This window comes from Budorcas taxicolor, chromosome 11 (genome assembly GCF_023091745.1).
Source record: "Budorcas taxicolor isolate Tak-1 chromosome 11, Takin1.1, whole genome shotgun sequence".
Lineage (NCBI taxonomy): Eukaryota > Metazoa > Chordata > Mammalia > Artiodactyla > Bovidae > Budorcas > Budorcas taxicolor.
The window spans coordinates 40,184,942-40,206,996 of NC_068920.1; the positions used below are offsets into that span (position 1 = coordinate 40,184,942).

The 22,055-nt window shown below is 43.7% G+C and overlaps 1 protein-coding gene across 1 annotated transcript in view; it reads left to right on the top strand.

Moving 5' to 3' along the window:
- Window positions 1-22,055, top strand: part of RCAN2 (regulator of calcineurin 2) — a 274,691-nt gene that overhangs the window by 239,599 nt on the left and 13,037 nt on the right. The window contains exons 3-4 of the mRNA XM_052648849.1: window positions 12,579-12,752; window positions 13,781-13,952. Coding sequence (XP_052504809.1) covers window positions 12,579-12,752; window positions 13,781-13,952 — 346 coding nt within the window. The remainder of the gene's footprint in view (window positions 1-12,578; window positions 12,753-13,780; window positions 13,953-22,055) is intronic.

Below are 22,055 nucleotides of genomic sequence, written 5' to 3' on the forward strand. Positions count from 1 at the left end.
TGCATGGTATTAATACATAGTTGGCACTCAATAATGAATATATGAGCAAAGAACACAGAACTAAGCATGAACCATTCCTATCCTTGAAGCTCTTATAGTCTAGTTCATGAGAGAGCACCTCCCCTCACTGACTAGATAACTGTTGTGGAGCACCGTGGGAGGCTGTGTAAACTTCAGTAGAATTCAGGAGGGATTTCTCACATGAGACCCACGCTGGGGGGTTTGAGAGACAGTTTGAAGTTATCTGGTGGGGATGCAATATACAGCACGATAACTGTAGCCATCAACAGTGCATTGTGTATTTGAAAATTGCCAAGAGAATAGATCTTAAAAGTTCTCATCACAAGAAAAAAAATGTATAACTATGTGAGGTGATGGATGGCAATCATTTCCAATATATACATCTATCAGATCATATATTGTATACCTTAAACTTATGCATGCATGCACGCTAAATCACTTCTGATCACTGTCTGATTCCTTGCGACCCTATAGACCCTATAGCTCTTCAGGCTCTGAACCCATGTCCTGCATTGCTATCCTGATTCTTTACCACCGAGCCAGCAAGGAAACCCCACCTTAAACTTACATGATATGTCAACTATATCTCTATACAACTGGAAAAATAATAAAGGCGAAAAAGAGAGAAGTTATCTGATGGAAAATGGTGTCACAGGAAGAAGGGAGAGCAAGTAAGAGACAACTTGGAAATTCAGAACAGCCTGCCTTTGGGAACCTGTAAGTGGAAGTTTGGCTGGAGTATAAGGGACAGATTAGGGAAAGGGTAGAATGTGAGATGTGTGGGTGATAGCTATTTTATAAAGAGCTCTTCATGCTAAGCCATGCTGTGTTCTAGAAGCTATGTGAAGCCACTGAAGGATTTCATGGAAGAGCTGTATCATCAGAATTTTTTCTTTCAGAAAGATCTGTCTTACAGTAGACTTTCAAGATTGATTCCAAGGAGTGTGTGCGTGCGTGCTTAGTTGCCCAGTCGTGTCTGACTCTATGTGACCCTTGGGACTGTAACCCACCAGCCTCCTCGCTCCATGGGATTTTTCAGACAAGAATGCTGGAGTGGGTTGCCATTTCCTTCTCCAGGGGATCTTCTCATCCCAGGGATCGAACCTGCGTCTTTGGTATCTCTTGCATTGCAGGCAGTTTCTTTACCCACTGAGCCATCGAGGAAACCTATTCAAAGGTGACCAGCCTGAAACTATCAACTAACAGGAGAGCTGTGGTGAGCCAGGGAGTTGATGAGGATGAAGAGTAGATGCTGGAAGGTTGTGAGAACACAGGCTGCTGACTGGTGCGGTAAGGGAGAGGGGGGAGACCAGGATGACATTCAGCGTCCTGGCTTGAGCAGCTGAGTGGATGTGGGCTGTTTGTTGAGAGAGAGGAGAAGCCGATTTCTAGGTCCCCCCTCCTCTTCAAAGATGTAGCTTTAGAGTCATGACCTTTTGCATCTATTGAATATCCCAAAGGAAATGTGCAAAAAAGAGTTGAACATAGGAATTAGGGTCTGGAGATGGGTTTGTCTAAAAGGAAGTTGAAGCACATTGGGACAGGTGAAAAGAGAGAGATGGGAATAGCTTAACAAATTTCCTATTCATCTGAGCTTTAGACATTTCCAGTAGGGGCTGGCATCTCTGGGATTTACTGCTCCCTCTCTGAGCCCCAGCCCCTGTGGATGGTGCGGGATCCCCAAAGGGAAAGATTGAAAGCAATTACTCAGTTGATTTCCTCCTTAGAATTATTTAATTTAGCATGCTGGTTTTTTTTTTTTTTTTTTTTAAGGAAACCTTTAAAGCTTAGCAGCCAAGAAAGAAATCTTGATGGTTAATTGGGGTTTACATTTTAAGTAGATAATAGCATCAATAAAATCATGTTAGTATAATTAGACTTAATTTTATATGAGATATCACTCTGGGCATTCCTATAATTGCTCTTAATCTTTTAAGGATTAGTTACAGGCACAAGTATAGGTATAAATATAGATAGATGTAGGCATAGGTATATTTACATACTTGGATTTAGATATAAGGATATTTGTACAGCTAGAGCCAGGGGGCCAAATATAAACATATAAACAAAGCATTGTTTATCTTCATAATAACTTGAATAAATTTATCATCCTCAGTGATTTAAATATATTAATGTACTTCATGCATAAAGCAGCCCTATAAGGTAGATTCTGCTGTTATCCCATTTTGCAGATAAAAAAATTGAAGTGTTGGGTAAATAAATTGCTTAAGGTTGCACAAATCCTAGACTTGGGATTTGAACTAGGGAGTATGGGTGGGTCTAGAGTCTATTCTAGTAACATGGCTTTATATTGCCTCTCTTTGTCAGTTTCTAACATTAATTGAAATACAATTTCTGTCCTCCTAAATGATTGTCGTTGTGTTAGTCGCTCAGTCGTGTCCGACTTTTTGTGATCTTATGGAATGTAGCCTGCCAGGCTCCTCTGTCCGTGGGAGTCTCCAGGCAAGAATACTAGAGTGGGTTGCCATTCCGTCCTCCAGGGCATCTTTCCGACCCAGGGATCAAACGTGATCTCCTGCATTGCAGGCAGATTCTTTACTGTCTGAGCCACCAGGGAAGCCCTACATGACTGGGTAAAATGTAAAGGGGGTGGTGCCGTTTATCAATGACGCATGCGCAATTAAAGGCTGTATCTAATCCGAGCTGAGGACAGCCGTGTGCGTTACCGCAGATTACAGATCAGAGGAGTTACTGGCCCAGAGAAGGATGTAGCAGTCGTTGAAAGTGAAAGAAAAGAAAGTGAAGTTGCTCAGTCGTGTCCGACTCTTTGCGACGCCATGGACGGTAGCGTACCAGAATCCTCCGTCCATGGGATTTTCCAGGCAAGAGTACTGGCGTGGGTTGCTATTTCCTTCTCTCAGGGGATCTTCCCAACCCAGGGATCAAACCCGGGTCTCCCGCATTGTAGGCAGATGCTTTACTGTCTGAGCCACCAGGGAAGTAGCAGTTGTTAGCTCTCAGCAAATGCCCCGAACTAAGGCAGCCACAGAAATTGTAAACTGCAGTGTAGCGTCTGTAAAAAGACTGTTACGTGCTTCCTTCCTGTTTATAACCAAATAGAGATGAACAACTTTGGGGCGTGTAACAGACATCTGTGCTCCTAACCAGACTCTCAGAGGTCTAGTTTGCCTGGCCCACTCCCTCGCCATCCCTAGTACATGTGAGGGTGGTCCTCCCTGCTAGTCCCTACAGCTATAGCTAGGGTTCAGAGACCCCCTGAAGGGCTTACCCAGGTCCTGGGGCTGGAAGGAAGCATGCAGACATCCACAAATGGTATCTTGCTTGGCACAGCAAGACTCCATAACCCCCTGGTCTCACTGGTGGGACAGTGAGACCCACTAGAACAAGCCCTGCAATCAGGTGCTGGGAGGGTCTTACTCACCCAGCTGGTGTGGGCCAGTCGCTGTTCAAGGGTCCCAAGCATGCAGACAATGCCAGCTATAGGCTCCTCTCTTGGTACCCCCATCTAGAACTTATGTGTGTTAGTCACTCAGTCGTGGCCAACTCTTTGAAATCCCATGGACTGTAGCCTGCCGAGCTCCTCTGTCCATGGACTTCTCCAGGCCAGAATACTAGAGTGGGTAGCCATTCTCTTGTGGGTAACCATTCCCTTCTCCAGGGGATTGTCCCAACACAGGGATCAAACCCTGGTCTCCTGCATTGCAGGCAGATTCTTTACCATCTGAGCCATCAGGGAAACCCACTTACCACCACTTACTGAGCAGCTGCAGGACAGGGTCTAAGCAACCCCTTTCCTTGTTCCTCCTCCTCAGGTCTCCATCTTGGGTATATACAAAATGAATTCGAGTGCAGCAGGAAAGCAGTCATCTATAATATGAGACATGGGCTAAAACTTTGCAGATTCGATTTTCTTGGCTCTCATCCTGGTGATTCAAACATTTAGGGAAATGAACGTCATCAGCCCAGAGTTACATAAGCATTATACTTGTTTTAGCTGTTCTGCAAACTTAGACTCCTGACTACTTGGTGATGACCCAGGAGACTTGTCGTTCTCTTGGTCCTACTTCCTGGAAAATGAATGAAGTTGCAGCTTTAGGGCCCTCATTTGCATGGGTCTCTACCAGGTCCCTGATAGGGCCTTGTAACCTGTTCCCATGGTTATCTATAGTTTGTAAAGTTTGCAAAACTTTCATACTGCTTATTCATACTGCTTATGAATTTTTTTGCTCTCATCCTAAAAAACAAATTCCAAGTTGGTGCCTAATTTTGCATTATTTTGCTTCAAGAGGGCTTCCCAAGTTGTATAAACTTCAGGCTGCACAATACTTAGACTCACCCCTGTTCCAAGGTCATTCCAGTATCTAGCCCTTGTACAGTTTCTTAGTTTTGGAGGCATTTGGGGAGCTTTGTTTTTCTGGTTCTAAATGCATAGATGGCAGCTTGGAAGCAGAGACACAGAGACTTTCTTAACTAAAGAAGAGTACAAATGGGGACTTCTCTGGTGGTCCAGTAGTTAAGACTCTGGGCCTCCAGTGCAAGGGATGTGGGTTTGATCCCTGGTCAGGGAACAGGTCCCATGTGCCATGTGGCGTGGCCTCAGAATTTTTTTAAAAAGTGGTTGTTGTTCAGTTTCTCAGTCATTTTCAACTCCTTGCAACCCCATGGATTGCAACATGCCATGCTTCCCTGTACTTCACTATCTCCTGGAGTTTGCTCAAACTCATGTCCATTGAGTCAGTGATGCCATCCAACCGTCTCATCCTCTGTCACCCTCTTCTCCTCCCGCCTTCCATCTTTCCCAGCATCAGGGTCTTTTTTCCAATGAGTCAGCTCTTCGTATCAGGTGGCCAAAGTATTGGAGCTTCAGCTTCAGCATCAGTCCTTCCAATGAATATTCAAGGTTGATTTCTTTTAGGACTGACTGGCTTGATCTCCTTGCTCTCACATTTGAAATTAAAAAACAAAAAGAGGAGTAAAAATGGATGCTCACATGGCAGTGTTATCCAGTCTCTGTGAACTTTAGAGTCGCTGTTGGGAATGAAAGAACAGAGCCAACACAGGCCACAGAAAGCATTCTGCTGAAAGAGGTGATGAATCCATGAGGTTTTAGGACAGAGCAGCTCCTTTTGGAGTTTGGATCTGAGTTTTAGGTCTTTGTTTCTCACAAGGACTCCATTGGAAAGGCATCAAGGCTTTGTGAACTATCTATTTTTGAGCCTCTATGTGACATGAGGTCTGTCCACTTCTTTTATCAGCAAGGAAGGGTTGAGAGCCTCCTTTTGCAGTGATTTTTTTTTTTTTTTTTTGGTAATATCAGAATCACAAAGGGAGCAAAGCATGATTTAACACAAGCCTGCCTGACCTAAGGAATCCTGACAGGTTAAAATCCAGATGAAAAACAATCCCTCCGCACAGGTTTGGTTATGCCTCTCACATAAGGAGTCTGCATTACAGAAGATTCACAGTAACAGTTCTTTTGACAGGAGGCCTTCCTGAGCAGCCTATAAAATCTAGTATGATCCTTAAACATGGGATTTGCACAGGGCTCATCTGGGACATCCACTGAGAGGTGATAAACCTAAATGAATTATTTCACTCTTTGGCAATTTCTGGGAGGTATTACCTGACAGATGAGAGCCTTGTGGTTTTAAGGGAAGTTGAATTCTTATTAAGATAATTTATACCCAAAGGGATCATAAGTGAGAAAATTGAAAAATTATATAAAGGTATAAAAAGCATCGTTTGGAACGCAGATAGAGGCACCACTGGATTTCTCTGGCAGCCACGTTTTCAAGGTCAAGACTGCTCTTCTGGATGGACGAGGAAAGCTGGTTTTCTCATTCTGGGTTTTCAGACTCCTCACTTGTTTGCATATCATCCATGATACAGCTGTAGTATGAATAGCTCGAGCAACTAGCTCTGTTTTTTGCTAGCCAGTTAGGTGATTGTGCGAAGGTCATTCGGTTCTTTGGCTTTCATGTGTTACTCAGGATAATAGTAATCCCAACTCTCTCTCAAAGGGGCCGTTATTGAGGATTTAATGAGATGATAGATTAGATTATATTGTTTATCTACAGGCTGTCTGGTTTAGAATTAAACTGAAAGTAATATTTCAGCGTTCTACTAGTTTATAAAATACCTTGGGATTTTGTATCAACCAATTAAGTAAAATCTATTGATCATTTCCTAAGTCTTGGGGACTTTGTTAAAGGCTGTTGATTTAAAAAATAATTGTTGCTTCCATTTTGATTGGAAACTATTACCAGATCACCTGCTACTTGGTCTGTGTTCTATAATATCTAAGGGCAGCAGATATCATGTATTTATTCTCATATCACCAGAGCTTCTGTATGAGGACCAGGGGCAGATCTTTCTGCCTGGTTTTCGGGCCAGCCTCAACTTTGCCTTATTGGCCCTGAGAATTGCGAAACTGATGAGGATGAGCATATCATGTCAACTTTGAGAAAAATCAGAGGCAAAATGTTGGCCCACCCATGGCAGATAATCAAGACTAGATGAGAAGCTTTTCACTTTTTCTGAAGAGTCCTCTTTTTTGGCTTTATCTTTCTACTCTTGTTTTCTTCTTTTTCTCTATTCAATTTCCATTTTATTTTATTTCATTCTCCCATGTCTTTATAAGCCATGTTAGAATCTTTTATAATGTAGGGCACACTTAATAAATAAAGGAGTAATTATAACAGATGAAATAAGAAGATTAAAGGAAAATTGCAGTGAAATTCTCTGGGCAAAGCAATAAATGGTTCCAGTGGTAGCAACTCATCTACACCTGTCTCAGCACTGTCCAGACCACTCAAGAAAAGCAATCATATTTAAAGGTAGAAAATTTTAAATTCTAAAGTGTTCATATTTGAAACCATAGAATTATTTGATTTCAAATAAGACCTGAGTTTGCCTTGGATCTACATTCTGTATAAGCAGTTACTTTCACAACTTTCAGGCATACTGCCTGGAATGTCTTTATATGTACCTTGTTCTTGCTATGTAAAGAATGAAGCTGATAAAAATTGATGAGGGTAAAAATACCAAATTATTCTTTGGACCCCAAGCACCCCAGTCCTGCATGGTCCTACCAGCTATTGCACCCTTCCTTGTTGGTTATCTCGTCTACCCTGCTAAGGGTGTACATTAGTCAGAGTATCCTCCGTTGACACAGCAACCTCCCCTATGTTCATGTCTCCTCCAGCTCCACTGTTCATTCCTGGTCCTTCTTTTCCTACAAACTCCTTCTCCTAGCCTCTCTCACTTTCTTCTCTAGAGCTCCTTATTAATTTTCCTGAGAGTACAATTTGTGTTCTAAAGTAACTTCTCAGCATCCTCCCCGTACCAAATCCTAGATTACTCTTGACAGCACGTATCACTGGGGCATCACTCAAATGGAGGCAGACCATTCTTTGACCTCCATCATGTTGTACCCTTAAGAGTCTCACTAGACCCCTTGTCTTACCTTTGCTGAGGTCCTATTGTATAGCAGCTCTCAAAGGGTGGTCTACGGACTCCTGGGAGTTCCCAAGACCATATCCCATTAGATCAAAACTATGGATATTTTAATAATAATAATAATACTAAGACATCATTTGCTTCTTCAGCCATGTTGACACTTACATCCATGGTGCAAAAGCAAATGTGGATAAAACTGCTGGTGCTTTGGTATGAATCAATGCAGTGGCATTGAACGATACTATTAGTATTTGTATTCTTCACAACTATACACTAAAAGTTTTTATTTAAAAAAGGAAAAGGAGTGCAATAAATAAAAGTACCAATTTTACTTCAGAATGTCCTTGATGAAGCCATAAAAGTTGTTAATTTTTATCAGTCTTTATTCTTAAGCACATGCCTTTTCAATAATCTGAATAATGAAATGGGATGTCCATTTAAAGTCATTCTGTGGTGTATGAACATACAATGGGTGACTTGGGTAAATGTTTTAGGATGCTCTAAGCTGTTCTTGCCTGGAGAATCCCAGGGACGGGAGAGCCTGGTGGGCTGCCGTCTCTGGGGTCGCACAGAGTCGGACACGACTGAAGCGACTTAGCAGCAGCAGCAGCAGCAAGCTGCACTAGGGAGGGACGGATTGGGAGTTTAGGATTAACAGGTTGCAAACTATTGTATGGGCTTCCCCAGTGGCGCAGTGGGTAAAGACTCTACCTGCAATGCAAAAGCCCCAGGAGACGCAGGTTCAATCTCTGGGTTGGGAGGATCCCCTGGAGGAGGAAACGGCAACCCACCCCAGGATTCTTTCCTGAAAAGTTCCATGGACAGAGGAGCCTGCTGGGCTGCCATAGGGTCTCAAAGAGTCGGACATGATGGAAAGACTGAGCATAAACAAGAAACTCTTATACACAGGATGGATACAAAACCAGGTCCTATTGTACAGCACAGGAAACTGTATTCAATGTCCTAAATAAACCGTAATGGAAAAGAATATGAAGAAGAATGTATATAAAGAATAGATATAGATATGTATAACTGAATCACTTTTGCTACACAGCAAAAATTAACACACTACTGTAAATCAAGTATACTTCAATAAAATAAACTGAAAAATAAAACCACAGTTCTTTAGGATCCTCTATCATTTATTTATGTGTGTGAAGAAGTCCAGAAACTAGAGTTTGGGATCACTGCTATAGAGCTTTATGCAAACCAGTGGCTAAAACGAGATTAACTGTTGAGGAAATGAATTTATTGGGTTTGTGGGGTACCAGGCTGGAAGAAACTGGCAGCCAGAGGACAGAAAAATATTACCATGTCCCTGATGGGAACCTGGGCCTCAAAGCCATAGACAATTTGCCATAAAAGCAGGTGCAGGACCCCCGGGACTTGCTCTGATCAAGTCACCGCTTTGCCTAAGGATACACCTGGCACCTTCACTGAGTTGGATCTGCCTCTCAGCAGTTTGGTGTGGCATCCTGCTGCCTTAGCAAATGAAATGCTTATCATGTCACTAGTGGAAAAAAATAGAGATGACCAGCAGATTCCCAACACTCGGCCAATTGTCACCCTCTACATCGCAAGTTCTCAAAAGACCTATGCAGAGTGGACAAGCCAAGTGAATGTTAGTTGCTTATTATTATTATCATTGTAGAAGTGGGCTCCAGATGGGCCAGTGAAAACCCTGGTCTCTGAGCTCTGGGACATGCCCCAGGCCTGGTGGAAGACTTCCTTTTGTTTTTGTTCTAAGCCCAAAACAAGACATAACAAAGAGCCTTCTGTCACCTCCCCTCTCCAGCTTGCTGCCTGGAGCCCTCTTGGAGAAGTAGTGGAGAAAACGATTATAGCCACCACTGACATCTGATATTCATGTCACCCCTGCCCTAAGCCTGAAGCCTGGCCTCCTCCATTCCTTCCTCCTAATTCAGGCTCTTGAGGCCAAACAGGTGAGGTGTGAAGCAGAAAGAAGTATAAAACAAAAAGCAAAGAATTAGACTCCAGGGAAAAACACCTCTCCCGCCAAGGCTGATCTTAACACCTATGCTGAGGTCCTGGCGTGGGGGTGAGGGTAGAGGCAGGATAGGAAGGAAACCCCTAGACTGGAGTGGAAAAACGTAGAGCCACAAAGAAGCCCTACAGATTTTGTCCTAAAAGATAGAGATAAGAGCTGTCAATTTAATTCCTTCCATTTCTGAAAAGTCTCAAATTAATCAAACTGCCATCTTGGATTTTGCCTGGTGAGACTATTTCCTCTTGCAAGGAACCAGAAAGCATTTTATTCACCAGGATACTTGTTCAGGAAAACACAGTAGTTGGGGGGTGGAGAAGGGAATGCCTTAAAAAGCCCCCTGGGGAGGCTTCCCTGCTGGTTCTGTGGTGAAGAATCCGCCCGCCAATGTAGGAGACACTGGTTCGATGCCTGGTCCAGGAACATCCCACACCCTGCTAAGCAGCTAAACCCATACACCACAACTATTGATCATGTGCTCTAGAGCCCGGAAACCGAAGCTGACTGAGCCAAGCCCGTGCTCACCAACAAGAGAGGCCACTGCAATAAGAAGCACTGAGCACTTCAATTATAGAGTAGCCCCTGCTCGCTGCAGCTAGAGAAAAGCCGGCCCAGCAATGAAGATACAGCACAGTCAATAAATAAGTCAATGAAATTTTTAAAGACTTTATAAATAAATAAATCAAAAGAAAGCCCCCTGGGACTCGTGACTGAGGCCCCCCAGCCTGGGAGTTGGCTCATCCCAAGGGTTGAGAATGGAGAACAAAAACTACCTAAGGAACAAACAAGGAAAGATTTCTGTTTTGTTCTTGCAAAGAGGAGTAAGAACAGAGCCTGAAAAGGGAAGAGAGAACCCCTCAGATATCTCCACAAATGTCATGAGACTGGAGAAAAAAAAAAGTTGTTTTGCAAAGGGGTATAATGGGGTTACATGAAATCATGTGTGTGAAACTTTTGAAAATTGTAAAGCACGATAGAATGTAAAAACTCTTTTATTCAATTTAAAGAATGTGAAAAAAAATGCTTTAAAGTTTCCCCATTCTTTTTTTAAAAAAATTGCCATGGCTGCATTTCAATAAACATCCTTATATCTAAACAAACAAACAGCAAAAGCTAATACATGCATACAAAAAAAGAGGACAACTATGTAGACATGAGTCAAAATGGGAGGAACTGTGCTGGGCCGTGGGCTTCCCCCACAACTCAGTGATAAAGAATCCACCTGCAATGCAGGAGTCACAGGAGACACAGGTTCAATCCCTGGGTTGGGAAGATCCCCAGGAGCAGAGCATGGCAACCCACTCTAGTGTTCTTGCCTGGAAACTCCATGCACAGAGGAGCCTGGTGAGCTACAGTCTACAGGGTCACAAAGAGTGAGACAACGGAAGCAACTTAGCACAAACGCATGCGTGGTCGGCAACACAGTGGAGAATCTCAGAAATGGGCAACAGCCTTTGGAAGGATCACAAGCCTTGGTCTTGACCAGTGCACTTGGTTGTGCAAGAGGCAGGAAGTCCTTGCCGGACATCTGACCTCTTCCCATGCAGCCTCAGAGGGCAGTGGTTCTCTCACCCTACATCACCTTGTCGATTCTCTTAGATGCAGTCACACAAGAGCCTGGGATAGCTTATTGCTGTCCATCTCTTGCTTTCATTAATGCAGGAACCTCTTCCTCTCAATCTAGCAGGGTAATCACTGATGTAATTGAAAGCATCTCTGTATTCTGGTTCCAGCTCTGCCAGCAACAGTCTGTGTGACCGTGGGCAGGTCCTCATCTCTTCACACCTCAGGGTCCTGATTTGTAAAATGATGGAGTTGAGAAGGGAAAGGCTGAGTTAATTATCTCTTAGGTCCCTTACAAATCCAAGTGCAGTGAATCTTGCCATATTAATCTTTCATGCATCTTCATTCCTACTTGAACTCACCCTTATGACAAAATATCTTTTACTGTAGAAATGAAAGAACCGACCGTTTTTTAAAATAGAAGTTATTTCCTTAGTGGCTATTTCTCCATAAAGAACACAGAGTATCTTAACATGCACTGTTTTTGTTTCTCATAATAATCTTTTTTTTGAAGCTAAGAGGAACCAGATAGATGGTGTTCATTTTTTTTTTTTAGGTTTCCTTTTATGTCTTTTACCAGTCTTATGGGTGTTCTCTCCTTTGTGTCTGCCTGCCTGTCACCTAAGATTATTAGATCATTGAGAGTTGGAACAAAATGAGTCTCACTTCTGTATCCTCCTAAAACACAGAGACTATCCTTTGTACAAAGTAAGCACTGAATAGATATTTGTTCAGTTGAACTGAAGTTTGTATCAAACCCAAAATTTTAAATTATTGCTTTGTGATAGGCTTGGTGGTGCTGCAGGAATAAACTAATTCACAAATCTCAGTTTAATACAATAGAGAGTTCTTTTCCTTTGTCGAGGCAAAGTCAGCTATGTGGGGTGGGATTTGGGAAGAAGGTATTTCTGCTCCGCAGAGCCACTCAGGAACCCAGGCTGAGGAGAATCCTATTCTGACTCTCCTACCGTCTGGAGCACATGGCATCTTCAGGGAAAGAGGCTGAAAATTTTCTAAAGGGCTTTCCTGCCTTCTGTACCCATTTTATTGGCCAGAACTAACCACATGGCGCTGCCTGGCTAGTAGAAGTGTTTGGGGTCATGTGAGCTCTTATATTTTTAGGCAAGAACAGTGTCCTCAAGCTTGATGATCACTAGCAATGTCGACCACATGCTTCACTCAGTAGATGAAATATTTTGAAGATAGTGGACTCCTTTGAGAAGCTTTGACGGTTATGATACCCGTCCCAGAAACAAACACATCTGTGTTGAAACGCTCAACATAATTGTCAGTTTGTCATGCATTTCCAACTCCATTCACTTATTTCCTATGAATCCGTGGACGCAGATTATGAACCCTATGACAGAATCCACAGGCATGTTTAATACCTGGTAACAGATCAACGGGTGAAAAAAATATGTTACAGTGTTCTGTTTGAATTTTATGTTAGGAAGAGCCTATTTATTTACTTGCTCATTTGCTTTTGTCAGATCTGGCATCATAACAGATATATGATCAGTGGATTTCTCTCTGTGTTTGTTTTTATCAGGAGAAATTTGAGGGTCTGTTCCGGACTTACGATGACTGTGTGACGTTCCAGCTGTTTAAGAGTTTCAGACGTGTCCGAATAAACTTCAGCAATCCCAAATCTGCAGCGCGAGCCAGGATAGAGCTTCATGAAACCCAGTTCAGAGGGAAAAAGTTAAAACTCTACTTTGCCCAGGTACGATCATTCTTTTCCAGAGTTAATCCATGTGCCCTACATTGTCTTCTTACCTGTTCAAAATGTAAACGAGGCCCTTGCTACTTTCAGATTACTTTGTAGTCTATGATTAATTTCACTAAAAAATAAATTTATATCATGATTCCCAGGCTGGGACAGCATAGTGGTTTAGAAAACAGGCTCTGAGTGCCCACGACAGCCTTGATTCTAATCTAGGCAAGTCATATAACCTCACTGGGCCTCAGTTTCCCCATCTGTAAAATGGGGATGATGACATACTTCTTACACTATCATGAGGATTAAATGACTTATTACGTGTTAAAGTGCTTAGCATTTGGTGAATAAATGCCCAATAAAGACCAGCTAATACTTGTAATAAGAATGGGCTCATCACAGCTACTGGAGACAGCAATGGTAGTAGCTGTTGAATGGATCCAGGGTTTCCTCTGCAGTGATAAAAATACTTTGAATCTCGATAGGAGTGGTGGTTCCGCAACACTGAGCATAGACTAAATGCTACCGAAATTGTTCAGTTTAAAATGGCTTAATTTCAAGTTATGTGAATATCACCTCAGTTAAAAGAGAAAGAGAGAGGAAGGGAGAGAAATAGATGGAAGGAAGGAAGGAAAGAGGCTATGAAGGAAGGATGGGAAGGAGGGGAGGGTCACAGAGGGAAAGAAAGAAGGGAAGGAAAGGAAAGGTCTGGAAGCCAGCAGCATCAGCATCTCCTGGGAATCTGTTAGCCCTGACCCCATCAACTGACTCAGAAACTCAGGAGTCGGGGTCAGCACTGTCTTAGTAAGCTTCCCAGGTCATTCTTATGCAGCTAAAGGCTGACACCCACTGTTTGAAGAATCAAGTAAGATAACTGAGCCCGTGGTGTGTGGTCAGTATTCATTATTATTGCAGCCTAGTTCATTGGTTCATTTGTCACAGGCTAAAGGTCAGGCTCTGCATCTCAGTGGAACAGCATGGCATATCCGAGGCCAAAATGAATAATGTGCCTTCATTTCTCCTGTGCTTGAAAGGTTCAGACTCCAGAGACAGACGGAGACAAACTGCATTTGGCTCCACCACAGCCTGCCAAACAGTTCCTCATCTCACCCCCTGCCTCTCCGCCCGTCGGCTGGCAGCCCATCAGTGATGCCACACCAGTCCTTAACTATGACCTCCTCTATGCTGTGGCCAAACTAGGACCAGGTGAGCTCTGTGGCCCTTTCTGGAAATAAACATTTGAAAATGCCGCTTAGAAAAGTCAAACAAGATGAACCATCCTAAAATCCTGGGTTCTTTGTAACATCTGCATTTCTTTTTTTTTTTTCCTCATAATTTTTTTAAAATGTGAATTTATATATTTATTTTTGGCTGTGCTGGTTCTTTGTTGCTCTGCGGGCTTTTTTGTAGTTGTGGTGAAGCAAGGCTACTCTCCAGTTGCAGTGGGAGGGCTTCTCATTTCAGTGGCTTCTCTTCTTGCAGATAACAGGCTCTAGGGTGCAAGGGTTTCAGTAGCTGCAGCACGTGGGCTCAGTAGTTGCGAGTCCCGGGCTCTGGAGCACACACTCAATAGTTGTGGCACACAGGCTTAGTTGCTTCTCAACATGTGGGATCTTCCAGGACCAGGGATTGAACCCATGTGTCTCCTGCACTGGCAGGCAGATTCTTTACCACTGAGCCACCAGGGAAGTCCACCAGCTGCATTTCTAATGAATTTATCTCTGTCTGTAGACAGCCAGAGGGATGATGAATGAAAACGCAGCATCAGACTTTGTACCTGTTCAAAAGCAATTCCGGAACTGGCACTAAAATGTCAGTCCTAGCTTCTGGGTTGCAATGCAGATATTTTAAGGTTGCGAAACAGGCAAAATGAGCTCTCCCAGCTGGCACAAGGCTTCTAGACTGTGCAGCCTTGTTTTACTGCTGCCACGGTATACCCAGGAATCCTTGGCTACAAAACAATCTATCTGCAAAGTGACGCCTCTAAGACCCCCAAGGAAGCCAGTCACATTAGCCTCTAACTTTAGAAAAATGTCTGTGGTCGTTTTGTTCTGATGTTGGTACCTGTAGCGTGGATGCTCTCATTTTCACTATGGTGCAGTATTCATTTATACCGCTAGGTATTCATCCACTTTCCTGCTGATGGCCGTTTAGAGGGTTTCCAGTTTCTTGCCGTTGCAATCCAAGCTGCAGTTAACATTCTTGTACGTATTTCTTACATGCTTATCCAAAAGCTTGTTTTTATACCTAGAAGTGATACTGTCCTCAGTTTCAGCTGATGGTGCCACCTTGTACTCCAAAGTAGTTTTCCTATATTATAGCAAGAGGAGAAATGGTGGAAAGTGGGTGGGCCACAACCAGTGGCGGCTGAGCTTTTAAGCACCGAAGATCTGAAAGTAAATAATAGTCATTGTGTCTGCTCTCTGTACTGGTGGTTCCCACAGTGTGAAATGGGGCTGAGTGCACACCCCAGAATTCTAATTTAATTGATTTAGATCAAATCAAGCATCACTATTTTAAAAAAATTTCCCCAGATGATTCTGATGTGCAGATGAGTTCAAGAACCATTGGTAGCCAAATGCCAGGGATGATAAATTTATAAGTTCTTATCAGTATTTCTTAGATAAAGAAAACATTTGGCATTAGTATCTCTCACCCCAGAAAGTTCAAGTTTTAATAACACATATGGGTTTTCATGGTGGCTCAGATGGTGAAGAGTCTGCCTGCAATGCCAGAGACTAGAGTTTGATCCGTGGGTCAGGAAGATCCCCTGGAGAAGGGAATGGTTACCTACTCTGGTATTCTTGCCTGGAGAATCCCATGGACAGAGGAGCCAAAGAGGGCTACAGTCCTGGGGTTTCAAAGAGTCGGACATGACTGACTTGACTTTCACTTTCACTTTTAAAAAATTGATTGTTGCATACACTGAAATTTAAGGATCCTGAGTATGAGGGTGACCCACTGTCCTGATGCCCTCAGACTTAGGGGATTCCTGGGAACTTGTGATGCTAAAACCAAGAAATTCCCAGGCAATTCAGGAAAAGCTGATCATCTTACTGGGTCTTCAGATTGATATGAGGCTGATGTGATGAATAATTACTCCCTGCATGAGAATTACTGGCTGTCCCATGTGAGGCCTTAAAGTTAGATTACAGCACTTTCAACAGCAATGTCTTTGGGGAGTTTCTTTGTAATCACTATCTAGTCATTCAGCTTCTCAGAGCCTTTAAAATAGCTGTTGGTTTCAACTACTGAGAAGCAGGAGGTATCCAACTACCAAGATGGGCTGATGAAAGAAGTAATAATAAGGGAGATGTTTGTGGAATGTGATTTCCTTGAAAGTCTGGTCCACATACAGGAATTCCGAGCATATGCTCTCCCATCCCCTGACCCCCTCCCAGGAGAGCCATGTGTGTGATGCGTGCAGATGCCGTAGAGTGTGTGAAATAAATCAGGTCTGCTGAAGTCAAGCCTGTGACCCATTCCCCCCAGTCATTTCAGGATACTTTATTTTTTAATTTTATTTATTTCTTATTTTCAGCCGTGCTGGGTCTTCATTGCTGCATGCGGGCTTTCTCTAGTTGCAGTAAGTGGGAACTATCTCTAGTCACGGTGTGCGGGGTTCTCATTGTGGTGGCTTCTCTTGTGCAGCACGGGCTCTAGGGTACTCAGCTTCAGTAGTTGCAGCCCTGGGCTCTGGAGCAAAGGCTCAGGAGTTATGGCACAGGAGCTTAGTTTCCCTCAGCATGTGGGATCTTCCTGGACTAGGACTTGAACCCAGGTCCCCTGCATTGGTAGGTGGATTCTTAATCACTGGACCACCAGGGAAGTCCCAGTCAGAACACTTTAAAAGCAGGACCATGAAAGATGCTATCCTTCAAGCTGCTGGTTTGACTGCCAGGATTTTAACAAGAACACAGTTGAACATCTTGTACAGCTGTTTTGAATGTTAGCAAACAGCTCTACATAGAATCACTGAGGTCTTGGCTAGAGGGCCTAGGGATTCCCAGGTAGCGCTAGTGGTAGAGAATCTGCCTGCCAATGCAGGAGGCTCAAGGGATGCAGTTTCGATCCCTGGGTCAGGAAGATCCCCTGGAGAAGGAAATGGCAACTCACTACAGCATTCTTGTCTGGAGAATCCCATGGCCAGAGGAGCCTGGCAGTCTACAGTCCACGGGGAGACAAAAGAGATGGACTTTACTGAGCAACTGAGCACACTTAGAGGATCTAGGGGGTCACTGCCAGCTTGTGTTTCACAGGAGGGGAACCTGAGGCCCTGAGAGGGAAGCAGGAATGACTTGCCAGTGACAGGACCAGGGCCCCAGGGCAGTACTCTTCCTATTTCACTCTCTATACAGAAGGCCCAGGCTAAGTCAGACTTTCAGATCCCAGCTGGCCTCATGTCCTCTCACTTGGAGCCTGCAATCCAGTAAATTCAAATCATTTCTAATCTAGAGCCAGAAAGAAAATTGGTTTATAGTTAATGTTCACAGAGCATGATGCAAAGGAAAGATAAGGGCAAGTCTCAGACCACCTCACTGGCTCGTGGAGCTGAGTCCCTGGTCTGAGGCCACCGCCAGGGACCAGTGTAACCTGGGGCTGACAGAGGCAGGAGTGGAGGCAGTGGGATCAGGCCTCAGAAGGGTTGCTCACACAGCATGGTACAGAGGAGCAAGGAAGTAGAAAGAAAATGACCTTAAAGAGACAGAAAAAAAGAGGGCTTCTTTTTAGAATTGTGAATAATTTATCAATAGTGTTTAAAATGCTTGCCTTTTGCCTTAATTTTATGGCTTAACCTATGACCGTCACCTTCCCTTTTGTTGTTTCTGTTCAGTCGCTCAGTCGTGTCTGACTCTTTGCAACCCCATGGACTACAGCACGCAAGGCTTCCATGTCCTCACTATCTCCTGGAATTTACTCAGACTCATGTCCATTGAGTTGATGATGCCATCCAACTGTCTCATCCTCTGTCGTCCCCTTCTCCTCCCACCTTCAGTCTTTCCCAACATCAGGGTCTTTTCCAATGAGTCAGTTCTTCGCATCAGGTGGCCAAAATATTGGTTTCAGCTTCAGCCTCAGTCCTTCCAATGAATATTCAGGGTTGATTTCCTTTAGGATGGACTGGTTGGATCTTCTTGCTATCCAAGGGACTCTCAAGAGTCTTAAATTTACTTTGCTAAGTAAATCTACCAGCTTTGAAGTACCCTGCTGTGCAGTCAACACAGACATAGGCTCTGTTAATATCCTCATTTTCCAAATCAGACCACTGAGCGTAGAGGGGTGAGTGCCTTTGCCCAAGGTGACACAGCTGATTGGAGGCAGAGACAAATGTTCCTGGCTCTTCTGACCACCACTTGGCCTGATCCAATGGCCTCTATTGAGGATGCTGGCTGCCTGGGTGGGCTTTAGGCTGTCTCTGCTCTGAGACAGGCAGAACATTTAGCCCAAACCTGCATGGACAGTCACCTCTAACACCATCGTAACTTCCAGAAAGGCTGACCCAGAGTCTGGTAAGTGTGTAGGGGAAGGCCTGTGTGCTGTGTGTGCAAGAGTGAATACAGAGGGCCTCAGGCTCTTTACAGTTGACTGACATCACGTCCCGTAGAAAGTGAAAGAAAGTGAAGTCGCTCAGTCGTGTCCGACTCTTTGCGGCCCCATGGACTGTAGCCCACCAGGCTCCTCTGTCCATGGGATTCTCCAGGCAATAGTACTGGAGTGAATTGCCATTCCCTTCTCCAGGGGATCTTCCCGACCCAGGGATTGGACCCAGGTCTCCCGCACTGTAGACAGGCACTTTACCGGCTGAGCCACCAGCTGCAGTTTGGGGGTCTCCATCTTTTTCTCCATTATTTGTCAGCAGTTTAAGGTTGTTCCTCTTCATTGCGTTATCCACATGTCCTTTCCCGGTGTCCTTAAGGCTTCTACGCCCCACACAGATAACCGATTTATATCCGACAGCTGAACTGAAAGTCTCGCACAGGCTCTACTAGAAGCCTGGGCCTCTGGCCGCTGTTTTAGCTGCAGTGATGAGAGAGCAGGACCGCATACCGAGTCCCCCGACCCACACCTCTGCCCGCTCCCCAACCAGGTGCCACGGCCGGGAACTACTTCCATCCCCTGCCACTTTCCACAAACGTTCACTTCCCCTCTGGTAATTAGCTATTGTCCATCTTTTTGTCTCCCCTGCTTTTTTGAGGGGAGAATGCATGTTTTATTCAGTTTGGTATTCCCAGTGCCTGATAGCAGTTTGCACATAGTAGGGGCTCTATAAATACTGCATGAATGAATCAGACCTATTACCCACCACTGCTGCCCCTCCCCCGCCCCCAGAGATAATTTCTTCGCTGGCAAACTGTTGCTGTTTTATGGCTTTAGCTAGACTGAGTCAGGCAGCACTAAATTAATGTTTTCTCCACCAAGAGGACTTTTAGCATTTCCATTTAGAAAAAAAAAAAGATTTCATAAAATTCATTTTTAATCCTTAGGCAGAATCATTTCAATAACAAATTATAAGTCATTCCATGTTAAGGATGACTACCTTAGTTCCAGGAGTGGAGACATAAATTAGGATGCGAGCAAAGCAACTCAAATGATCAAAGGAATTGAGTTTTGCTTCCTTCCGAGGAGTGACTAATGGTGCTAAATTGGTCCAGCTGAGTGACTGAGAAGGGATGCAGAAATCCAAGGATGCTGAGGAAGAGTAAGTCTAAAGAAAGAGTATTTCAGAACAGGGGTCTGGAATCAGATGGCCCTCGGGTCCAGGATCACTGGCAAACCAGCTGGCTTGTGGAAGCTTTGACGTGTGTAGCTGCCAATGGAAGGCAACAACATGTTATTTAGACCCTTTCATGGAGGACAAATGGGAGAGGGAGGACACAGGTCTTGCCTCAGACAGAAAGGGACAAAACGTCACCTTGTTCTTGAAGAAAGGAACACTGGTGACTCTCTTCCAGAGAGGGACAAGTCATGCTCCCTAGAGCTTCTAGAGAGGCTCTTGAAACAAGCATGGTGGGAACAGTGCAATCACAAAAGGACTGTGATCAAACCCAAGCTTGTGGGTTTCCTTTGAAATCCTTAATGGATTTCGGTGTGAGCCCAGGGCCATGTAACAGTGGGGAAGCATCTCTTTGTTCTGTTTGTGATAGTGAGACTAGGACCATAGTCTGGAAAATAGGAGAGGCACAGTTTCAAACGTTTTTAACCAGTCTCCATGACCATATGTTCTGTTTTTCATCCAGAACAGAAAGTAAGTAAAATAGATAAATTAGGGGAAAAAATGTAAACAGAAACAATGGCTAAAACTGATACATGGGGCTTACTGTGTGTCAGGCACTGTTCTAAACACCTTATATAGATTATCTCATTTAACGTTCACAACGACTCTATGAGAAGGTGTTGTTATTCTCCTTATTTATACAGCTGGGGAACGTGGGGCACAGAATAGCTAAGTAATTTGCCAAAGGCTACACAGCTGGTAAGTTAAAATATGTCCCTCTGCCCCTGGTGAGACACGGAAAGGATTAATGGAGCCGGCACCCTTGCCTAAAGGAGTGCAAAGTTTGAAAAACCAGGGAGATCTCTTGAAGAACAATATTATTTCTCCAGAAGCAATTCCAGATTGTTGCAAAAGGATATTTCTAAAAATACAGGACAACTTAGACACTTTGTTTCTTTAGAATTCATTTCTCTGCTTATTGGCACTTCCTAAAGCATATGCAGGGCCTTGGCTCTTGAAGGCAAGTTTGATGTTTTCCTGTAATGTCAAGCGGGACATGTGGATCAGATTCACCATCCTCTGTTCTTTTTAAAGGACAGGTCTATATAAAACAGAAGAAGCTTTCCATGCAGATCAAAATTGCAAGATGAGTATCACACCAGTCAGAATAGCCATCATCAAAAAGTCTACAAATAGTTAATGCTGGAGAGGGTGTGGAGAAAAGGGAACCCTCCTACACTGTTGGTGAGAATGTAAATCGGTGCAGCCACTATGGAGAACAGTATGGAGGTTCCTTAAAAAACTAAAAATAGAATTACCGCATGTTCTAGCAATCCCACCCCTAGGCATATATCTGGAAAAGACAAAAACTGTAATTCAGAAAGACACAGGCCTCCAATGTTCATAGCAGCACTATTTACAATAGCCAAGAAACGGAAGCAATCTAAGTGTCTGTCAACAGATGAATGAATGAAAAAGATGTGGTATAGAGATACAATGGAATATACTCAGCCATAAAAAAGAATGAAATAATGCCATTTATGGCTACATGGATGGACCTAGAGATATCATACTCAGTGTAGTCAGAGAAAGACAAATATTATATGATTTCACTTACACATGAAATCTAAAAAAATGATACAAATGGAGTTACAAAAGAGGAACAGACTCACAGACATCGAAAACAAATCTATGGTTACCAAAAGGGGAAGATTGGAGGAGGGATAAAGAGGAGTTTGGGATTAACAGACACACACTCAGTTCAGTCGCTCAGTTGTGTTCAACTTGTTGCAACTCCATGGACTGCAGCATGCCAGGCTTTCCTGTCTATCACCAACTCCCAAAGCTTGCTCAAACTCATGTGCATCCAGTTGGTAATGCCATCCAACCATCTCATCCTCTTCTCCTGCCTTCAATCTTTCCTAACATCAGGGTCTTTTCTGATGAGTCAGTTCTTCGCATTAGGTGGCCAAAGTATTAGAGTTTCAGCTTCAGCATCAGCCCTTCCAATGAATATTCAGAACTGATTTCCTTTAGGATTGACTGATTTGATCTCCTTGCAGTCCACGGGACTCTGAAGAGTCTTTTCCAACACCACAGTTAAGAAGCATCAGTTCTTTGGTGCTCAGCTTTCTTTATAGTCTAACTTTCACATCCATACGTGACTACTGGAAAAACCATAGCTTTGAGTAAATGAACCTTTGTTGGCAAAGTAATGTCTCTGCTTTTTAATATGCTGTCTAGGTTGCTCATAGCTTTTTTTCCAAGGAACAAGTGTCTTTTAATTTCATGGTGCAGTCACCATCTGCAGTGATTTTGGAGCCCAAGAAAATAAAGTCTCTCACTGTTTCCATTTTTCCCTATCTATTAGCCATGAAGTGATGGGACCAGATGCCATGATCTTAGTTTTCTGAATGTTGAGTTTTAAGCCAACTTTTTCACTCTCCTCTTTCACTTTCATCAAGAGGCTCTTTAGTTCTTCTTCACTTTCTGCCATAATGGTGGTGTCATCTGCATATCTGCTGCTGCTGCTGCTGCTGCTAAGTCACTTCAGTCGTGTCCGACTCTGTGCGACCCCATAGACGGCAGCCCAC